We start from the raw sequence: 9,754 nt of genomic DNA on the forward strand, positions 1-9,754 counted from the left end.
CATTCAGAGTGGTTTGACGCTATGCACCATTCTTGGGAAACTTACTGAATCAGATTTGCTCATAATGATGGTAACATGAACCAGACATGTGAATGTACACACAATACTCACAGAAAACATATTTTTTCAGATTTACCACTACTTTGCCATTCTCAACATTACATATATTGTAAATCCTATGTACATTTAATGCACATTTTGGATAGTGAATTAAATGACTGCTTATGGTTGAAGTGGATCTAAAACTATAAACTTACCTTAAAAGCTAGGTTTATAGTTTCAACCAAATATAATTGGTCAATATGCACAAAAATATGGTCAGTTATACCATAAAATATGGTCAACCCCTGACATGGCCATTCGGTGGGCCCAAAGTTTTATTACACACTTTTATAACCTAAGAATAGCTTAACCCATCTGCACTAAAGTCCCTGTAGTTACTGAATAATTAGCCTTAGTATAAGTAATAAGACTGGGGTTACATTCACTATATTCCTCATCACTATGTTGATGTACAATATGTTTCTTATAGACACAGCAGTTATTACAGCATTCACAGCAAAATCCCCAGTATTGAATTCAGTGTTCATTAGGTCAAGCTGTAAGTGTTAAATTACCACTGGGGATTTTGCTGTTCAACAGAGTCTAAAACATAGCATACTGTATGCAACGCTGAAATAGTTCAAAAACCCAACTCACCTTACTCACTTGGCTGTTTTGTCCTCTTCAGCATCAAATATGGTTACATGAGACTCGGCAAGGGTGTCCTTTTAAAGAGCCACCCCCGCTTTCACACTAGTATAAATACAGGTTTCAGTTTTTGGTTGAGTGAAGCTGGGAGACGCACGTCTAAAGCTTGGCTGAAAATACTCTCATTATAAAGGTAGGATGTCTACTGAATACTGTCCAACTACTGTTTTTTTTTTTGGTAGACATTTATTTTATGCTGCAAGAAGTAATTAGTATTTAATAGGTAATTATGTAGTAATTGCAAATAATTTCTGGTATATACTTTGCAGGTACAAGGTAACTTATGGATATTTACAGTAGCTTTTAATACTGCAATGCAATAATTACTCAGAATTGCGTAGTACTTCCAGTGATTAATTGGTGCATACTCAATATGTAAAAGTATAGTAACTAATATGAGGTATATTTAAGCATATCTAGCTTTATTTCAGCAATAGATACATACCCAACAGAGAACAGAAGGTAAGTACAGGTGACAGGTACAAAAACAGTAGGGTTGCTTTTGTTTTTCCCTACGCAATTATTTAAATCTCGCACTGCAATATATACTCCACATGCACTTTATTTATAATCCTATTACCACATTACTAATTAATTTCAGTTACTAATGAATAGTACTTTTACTAGTAAATGTACTTCATATGGAATGAACTGCTGTACTTTTACTCCAGGGTATGTACTTTATTTTTTATAACTTTCTCACCTGTACTTACCCACTGTCCACTATACTTACATGCATTTACCAAATATACTGAACTTTTTAATACTAAATGCTGAAACATACCTCGTATTAACATATCGAACTTGAAAAGTACAGTAAGTATTGCTTTAAATATGTATAAGAGGTCTGCACAGGCATGAAATTGGAGTCTGACCCTGGCCCATGCCTCTGACTTTGAGACCCAAACTGACCAGGCCTGGCTGGTACTGCCAAATTTAACACCCAAACCCACTCTTAAGGACTAACTGATATTGTTTATCATAGGCATGGTTGAGTATCTTGACCTAATTGAGCAAAATTATCACGTTGGGTTAAACTAGTATTCTGCTCACCTGTATTAGTATTGTTTTATGAAATTGCCGATGTGCTGTGACCTTTCCACCACCCTAACACATTTCCCTCATTACCCATGTTGTGACTATGACTGAGGTACTGTTGAACTTTGTCTCCTTATCTCTGATTTAATTCAGGGGCATGTTCACTCACTCCTCAACCTATTTCCAGCTTTAGACTACTACTACTAAAGGTAGAGAGATAGAAAGGTAGAGAGCACTTGATGTTTACATCTACCTACTCATGTGAAAAACATCCCTATCGTGGCCCAAAACCCAGTATTTTGTGGGGCCCTCTCAGACTCAGATTGGGCAGCAAACCATTAATTAGTATTACTGCACATTCCTGGTTTTCTATGTATGTGCAAGTTATGTTTGTAATTACCTATTAAATACTATGTACTTACAGAATCCTAATATAAAGTGCTAGTGGTTTACTTAATTGCCACACTTATTTTGAAGGCAACTTGAAAGCTTTTTTAAAGACATCTTTGCCTAAAGTACAAAGTCTATGTATGTTACTGTACATGTTAATTATATATAAGTAAGAAAAAAAAAGAGGAAAATATGTAGAACAACTCATTGTATAATATAACTAATGAAATGATGTTAGCTTCCTTTTTTTATGGTTTTAAAGAAAATACATATTGGAAGTTCACATGAAAATAATCATTCATTATGCTCTTACAATGTTGACTCTTTTTGGACGTGCTTTTCTTTTTGCTGAACTTGTCATACACCTTTGCCTTTTTGCTTTAAAAAAAATTGTTGAACTTTTATAGCATCTCAGAGCGCAACTTTGTTTCAACAGATTTAGGAAATCCACATCTTCACTGAAATCTTGACTGCAAATTGTCTAGATATCAAGGTAGGACATCTAATGAACACCATGCAACTTCATTTATTTGTTTTTTCTTGTGTGAATTTGTGTGGTTGGTAAGTAATGCATGTAGATATTTTGATGCCACCTTGTGTTTTCTGAAGAAAACTTGTCCCCAGTCATGGTATCGCTTTCTTTTTTACTTTTCTAAGTTCTAGGTATTAGTGAGGTAACTATGAATTACAAACTCCAAAATACTAGATAATTGTTTTGGAAAACATGATTGTAATTTCCAAAACAGTTTAACTAGAATGGGATGAAATTATGAACAGGTTCTAGTTATTAAACTGATAGATGACATAAAGGTAAGATATCACATAATTACTAAGAATAAAAAAGGTGGTAAGTAGACAAATTTCAAAGTACTGGCTAAATTATATGGCATAAAATGATGGCACAAAACACAGATATAGTATTCTGAAGTACATAGTAAGGACCCAGTAAAATCACATTAAGAATCATTGATTTCTTTTACACAGATTCAGGTTAATACCTAGAACTTGAGGGACTGTAAAAGAAAGCGTTAACCCTATTATATGAACTATGAGGAGGCAACAGATTTAGCCTCAATTCAAATTTTTACTTTTATTTTTTATTTTTTTACATATCCTTGCAGTCCAAAGAAAACCATGTCTCTCTATTTTTGTCGATTTTTAGTTTTCTAAATCATTTCAACACACCAGCTATCAAAAACTTTCATGATAAATGGACTAATGGAATGCTCTAAAATCACTTGGAATAAAATCTCTTTACATTGACTTACATTGAAAGATTAGAGTGTTTTTTTTTTATTACTATTTTGGAGATACTTGTTTTTCTTTGGACAGCGATGATATTGTTGCTGTCCAATGAAAAACATGTATCTTCATTTTTTGCGATTTTTACTTTTCTGCATCATTTTCTGATACATTATGTTCTGCATACATTATGTGAAAATTTCATGATGATTGGACCAATAGAAATGCTCCAAAATTACTTAGAATAAAAACTCTTCCCATTAACGTACATTGAAAGCAAAGAAAAAATGTTGCCCTCTCCTGTAAAGTTACTATTTTGGAGATACTTGTTTTTCTTTGGACAGCGACAATATATTTTACACAATCTTTATGATGAAATTACTTATATAAAATTACTTGCAGTAAAAACGACCCCTCCCAAGCCCACTGCAATTTTCACTTTGCCATAATGCCAGTTGCCACACATGGTAAAAACAAGTAAAATTGTTTGTAATAGGTTTGGAAAGGATCACTTCACATCTCTAAGTGATTGTTTTACACTGTGGGTTATTCCACTTCCACTGACATAACATGTCATAGCATTCCATGAATATATAGAATTTCTTTCCCATTGTTTTTTTTTTACTTTTAATTTTAAATTTAATTTGAATTTTAAAGTTTTATGTAATAAAGCACTTAAATATTTTATTTAAATGATCACCGATATCTGAGAATGAAGTTGGAAATTTAGCTGCATACACCACCACCATTCAAAAGTTTGGAAGGACCGTTGTTCTAATATGATGCTACTACTTGTCATAGGTTTCACATGATTAGCCGGAAGCTGTAAAAAAGAAATTTCAGATGTGTGCAGAATGATGAACAGAGCTGTAGATGATTCCATGACAGCTGAGAAAGCTGATTGACATCTAGATCATCTAGATTTTTCTAATTGTAAGAGTCCATTTTTAAGTATCCAGAATGCACCATATTTTCACAAATAGTAAGTAAATCTTAAAACAGATAACATGACACTTGACTTGAAATAAGGCTAACACTTTATTTTAAGGTGTTCTTCTTAAAAACAAGTAAACTATTAGCAAACAATTAATGACCAATTAAATAGAAGCATATCATTTGTAAGCAAGCTCAGAAGCACAGTATAAATATATCTCCTATACAGTAGTTATTCACTATTTGTTGACCAGTGAGATAAGTGTTAATCTTTCAGTTTAAATCTAAGTGTTAATTTTTAACAATACTTTTAAACAGGTGAAGAACTGGAAATATTATTTGTAAACACTTACAAAGAAGTGTTTATATGCTCTAATTTAGTTTTGGTCTTGCAAATGTATTTATAAAGTCATTTTTTTAAAAGACTGGAAGCTCCTTTTTAATTGTCACTAATCATACATTTTACTAACTATTGTGTTTGTTAATGTACTGATGGCTTATTTAAATTAATTAATTTATTTGTCTATTTTAAGTAATACTTGCTTGTCGGTTTTGGTGCAAAATTATACCAATATGTGAATTATACAGCTATCTTCTGCTTCTTTTTCGACAGAAATGGAAGTCAAACTATAGATAATTAATGGAACTAACACATAAATACTAGTTAGAAGTAAGCAACAGTTAGTGCACAGTTGATGAAGACATTAGCTATAAACTAAGAAAAAAACAAATATCAATTAAATTGTGCTCAATTACTAATTACTAAGCATCTAAAATGTTAACAAGTCATTATGAAGGCTTAAAGAGTTAAGTGATATCTAAAAATAAGTTATCAATTAACATAATAATAATATTTATGTCACTGTAGCATGTCATGTGCGACTCCGGGCTCTAGGAGGACGCTGGAGGCAGGGTTCAGGGTCGCAGTAGCCATTTTAGTCTTTAAATTCAAGTTCAAACACAAACAAACCAAACAAAACCACAACCAAAACCTAAGCTAGCCACTTTTCAGTGCTCTTTAAAGCTAGACTTTTCAGTCCTTTTCTCTAAGCTAAGCTTTTGAGCTCTTCAGTCTTTTATCCTTGCTGCTGCTCGTCCCTCTCTCTCCCTCTCTGCTATTTCAACACGGTGCTCATGCTGCCCATCACCGCCCCTGCTCCGCATCTCAGCTGCCTGAATTGAACGTGAGGTGTAGTGTAGCAGCGTTGCAGTGGACCAGGGGGCGGGGACTGGGCAGCAGAGTTCATGACTTACTCGCTGTCCCTCAGTGGCCTGTCTCAGGGAAGGCTGTGCCAGCCGCAGACACAGCCAGGGTCCCACTGACGTCTTTGCCAGCAGGTGGGGCCCCCGCAACATCTTTGCCCCGGCAAGCTCCGAGCCCTCTCGGAGTGGGGATGGGAGGGGAAAGAAGGTGAGCTCCAAGCGCTCTCGGAGAAGGGAGGGGAGGGGGAAGGAGGGCTCCATTCCTCCTCAGAACTGGGACTGGAGGCTTGAGGTGGGTTGAAAGGGGGGCTCCTGCCCCCACACACACCGAGGGTTGCCGCTATGAGGGCCTTAATGGCCTCTTCTGCTGTGGAGACTCCGTCAGTGTGTTGACGTCCTCCTCCTGGGTTTTGGCACCAATGTAGTATGTGATGCGCTACCCCGGGCTCAGAAAGGATGCCGAAGGCAGGATTTAGGGTTACAGTAGCCATTTTTGTCTTTAATTTGAAGTTCAAACACAAGCAAACCAAACAAAACCACAACCAAAACCTAAGCTGGTCACTTTTCAGTGCTTTTTAAAGCTAGATTTTTCAGTTCTTTTATCCAAGCTAAGCTTTTCATCTCTTCAATTTTTCGTTGCTGCTGCTCGTCCCTCTCTCTCCCTCTCTGTTCCCTCTCTGCTCTTTTAAGAAGGCGCTCACGCTGTCAGCCAGAACACCTGAGCCGAGAGGAAAAGAGAGCTCATTGTTCCATATCCCTGTCACCGGCCCTGCTCTGCATCTCAGCCACCTGGATCGAATCTGAGGTGTAGTAAAGCGGCCTTACTGTGGAACAGGGGGTGGGACCGGGTGGCGGAGCTCAGGACTAGCTCGCCATCCCTTATTCACTTACTGTTCTCCTCTTTCCGCCGTCCTCGTCGAGGTTCATCCTCACTGTTCACTCCAGCCGGCTCTGGCAGCCATCATCGGGGCCCGGAGGACAGGTGCATCCTATGGGAGATCACATGCCTGCTGACCCTCCACAGCACTCCAATAATCATTCACACTCATCTGAATACTAATATGGTTCACCTGTTCTTTTTGTTATATGATCAGGTAGAGTTAGTATAAAGGGCTTTTAGACTTGTTTCTTTGCAAGGTATTGCTTTTTTCTTCTGAGAACTGCTGAGCGTTTTTCTGATTGCCCTTATGTGTGTATCTGACCTGTCTTTGGATTATTGGATCTTGTCTTTTTGTCTTTGCCCTTTGGATCTTGTTGGCTGGTTTTGTTATATTTGTCATTTTTTATGACCTCTCTGGATTTGACCATCACTTGTTCACTGACTTGCCAAACCTCCCAACAATAAAGCTGGCGGGTTCAGTTTTGTTACAATTTAATTTATACATTTAGAAAACAATGTTGTCACCTATTAATTTTGCATACTCTCACAGTGTGTTTTCCATACCATTTGTTTTAGCAAGAAGAAAGACCCAATGGCTTCTCAAATTGTAAACATTACTCAAAGCCTCACCACAGCTGAGGAGATGAGAAACCAAACCAAGCTTGTGATGCAGCCTTATGCCAACTGGGAGGAATACCTGACTCCTGCACCACTTTCCATAGCCATCCTGGGAGAGCTGGTCTTCATCTCTTCCACAACAGATTTCTCCATCAACAAAAATGCACCAAAGAACGGCTACAAGTACATCAAATACCCAGATTCATTCCGTGCCTGTCTCATGCAAGTGTGTAACTCTGGCTGGTGGGCTTTCAATGAGGCCCACAAGAACATGGATCAGATTCGGCTCCACACCATGGCTGTTCCAGACTACATGAAGACTGCAGTGAAGATTCTGTTCCAAGGTAATGATGAAATTGTTCAAGCACACCTTCCTGACCAGCTGGAGAACATTCGTGTCATTGCAGATGACTGTCTTGCACTGGCTGATACGACAGAAAAGCAATTCACTGATGTCATAAACATAATCCAAGAGCTGCTGGAAGCCTGTATAAATGCTGAGCACTTTTATGGAGAAGAGCTGGAAGAAATCAAGAAGAAGCTAGAAGAGACCAAACTGAGAGAACAGACATCAAAAGAAGTCAATGAACGTACAAAGAAGGCAATGAAGGCCATGGAGAAGGAGCTGCAGGAGGCACAAGATAACTACAAAAAAGCAATGGACTCCCTGCCTAGTGGTTGGGACATGATTGGTATGGATTTTGTTTCTGGGGTGACAGAAAGCATTAGTAGTCTGTTTACTGGAATGACAAGCATTTTTAGCAAAAAGACGTACAAAGAAAATACAACAGACAAGGAATGTTCTACAGATCCAATTGGTGAAATAAACATCTACAGCAAATCTGCAGAAATCCTGAAATGTGCAGAGATTATTCTGCAGTATGTGCATGAGGATGACATCAACTGGAAGGGCTTGTATGACCAGAAAAAGAAAGCTACAAAAACAGATTTTTTGAAAGACCAATTTCAAAGAATTATTAACAATATGGAAAAAATCCCAGATTGCAAACCCAAACAGCATGCCCAGGAATTGTGTGAAGAGGGCATTAACATCTGCAAAGAACTGGCAAAATATGCCCCAGATGGGAAATGTGAAGAAGCCAAAACAGAGGAGCTGATCAAGAAAATGAGAAAACTGACTGAATCAGCCCGCAGTTTTGACTGCAAGAGCAAAGATGTCACAAAGTCTCCTTCCCTGATTCCAAAACCACCAATGATGTTTAAGGAAGAAAGTAAATCAGAGAGGAAAAGTGCTTCAGAAAGAGCAACAGAGAATGCCAGGTTCCGCATAGAGCAGAGCCGAGCTCAACTGGACAACACCAGAGAGATCTATGAGAAGAGTGTGGAGAACATGGAGAAAAACCAAAAGGAACTGACTGAAATCCTGATCACCATGAGGAGCTGTGAAGTCAAAGAGATAGACTTTAACACCACCATACAAATGCTGGTCAAAGGGATGGATGCCATGGGGAGAGTGAAGGAGCAGTGGGAGAAGATGGTGCGCTTCTTTCAGATGGTGTCCAACATTGTGAAAACCAGCCTGAGCAGAACTCTCAAAGATTTTGCCTCCACATCTGAGAAGACTCAGTCACTTTCCTACAACTCAAAGCTCTTCTCTAAAGATCTGCTCTACAGTCAAGCTTTTCAGGCCACTAACATCGCCAGCCTCGTCCACATGATCTCAGCAACCTACACTGAAGTGTCCGACAAGTACCTCATGGATCGTGTCAGCTCACTGGGGAAACTTATGGCCATGGACAAGGAAAAACCAGAGTTTGAACATGAGCGTCTGCAGTTACAGAATGCCTGTGATGAAGCTCAAAAAGGCATTTTACATCTTGTCCTTCAGAACAAAGACAAATTTGAAAAGAACAGTAAATCAAGACTGGAGAAGATTGACAAAGAGTTGCTGGCCATTCTTCCCTCTGCTGATCCAGAAGAGATGAAGAGCATCCAAGCAGCTGTTAAAAGTGGATTTGTTGCGAAATCGGAAGATGATTACTGCTGAGTGAATTCACAGCATTTGGCATCATTAGCTAATACATTCACCGTGAAGTAAATGATAATTACTGTGATTTGCATTCCTTTTTTACCTTATTAGTTTTCTTTTATAAGTAGATAAAGTCTGAAATTAATCTGCCTATTTTGCTACTATACCATAAACAAAGTTGCTTTTTTTCTCTCTGTGTCCAGTGCACTTGTAAGGCAGCATAATATACCGCAAGACAAAAAAAAATTGCTCCTTTTTTATTTTTAATATTTATGATTCATTTAAAAAATTTAATAAAAAAAAAAAACAGGCAACTTATAGTGGCTGAGAGCAAGTCAACTTTTGGCTTTGATATCTACCTTACCATGCTTTGTCATATTTCTCTAATATTCTATTAAAATGATCGATAATACTTTACTGTATGGCAGTGTTTAGAAGAATACATGACTTTTATTGTGCCCTTTATTGCAACTCTCAAAGTCCGACATAAATATTTATGAACACTTTTCTAAAAGCAGTCATTTGTCATAAAGATTGCATTTGCCTGCTTTGACATTACCTTGACATTTGTCATGTTGACCTTATATCCGGGTCATGTGACTTTTTTCTGATATTAGGTTGCATCTAGATTTACGTTGATACATACACATTGTAATCACTGTAATCTACACTAAGCTAAAGAGTCAGTTGTTATAACATGCTATGTCATT

General features: G+C 37.6%; 1 protein-coding gene across 1 annotated transcript; it reads left to right on the forward strand.

The window, feature by feature from the left end:
* Positions 1–842: 842 nt before the first annotated feature.
* On the forward strand, positions 843–9,497 carry LOC118805025 (myosin-1-like). Its single transcript, XM_036565628.1, has 3 exons — positions 843–883; positions 2,615–2,671; positions 7,013–9,497. The coding sequence occupies exon 3, from the start codon at positions 7,029–7,031 to the stop codon at positions 9,060–9,062; it is 2,034 nt and encodes a 677-aa protein (XP_036421521.1). The 5' UTR covers positions 843–883; positions 2,615–2,671; positions 7,013–7,028; the 3' UTR covers positions 9,063–9,497.
* The last annotated feature ends 257 nt before the right edge of the window (positions 9,498–9,754 follow it).

The sequence above is a fragment of the Colossoma macropomum genome, unplaced genomic scaffold (genome assembly GCF_904425465.1).
Source record: "Colossoma macropomum unplaced genomic scaffold, Colossoma_macropomum, whole genome shotgun sequence".
NCBI lineage: Eukaryota > Metazoa > Chordata > Actinopteri > Characiformes > Serrasalmidae > Colossoma > Colossoma macropomum.

Excerpts from the sequence above, each read along its gene's own strand:
- LOC118805025 (XM_036565628.1), top strand. The coding sequence starts at position 7,029 with ATGGCTTCTCAAATTGTAAACATTACTCAAAGCCTCACCACAGCTGAG.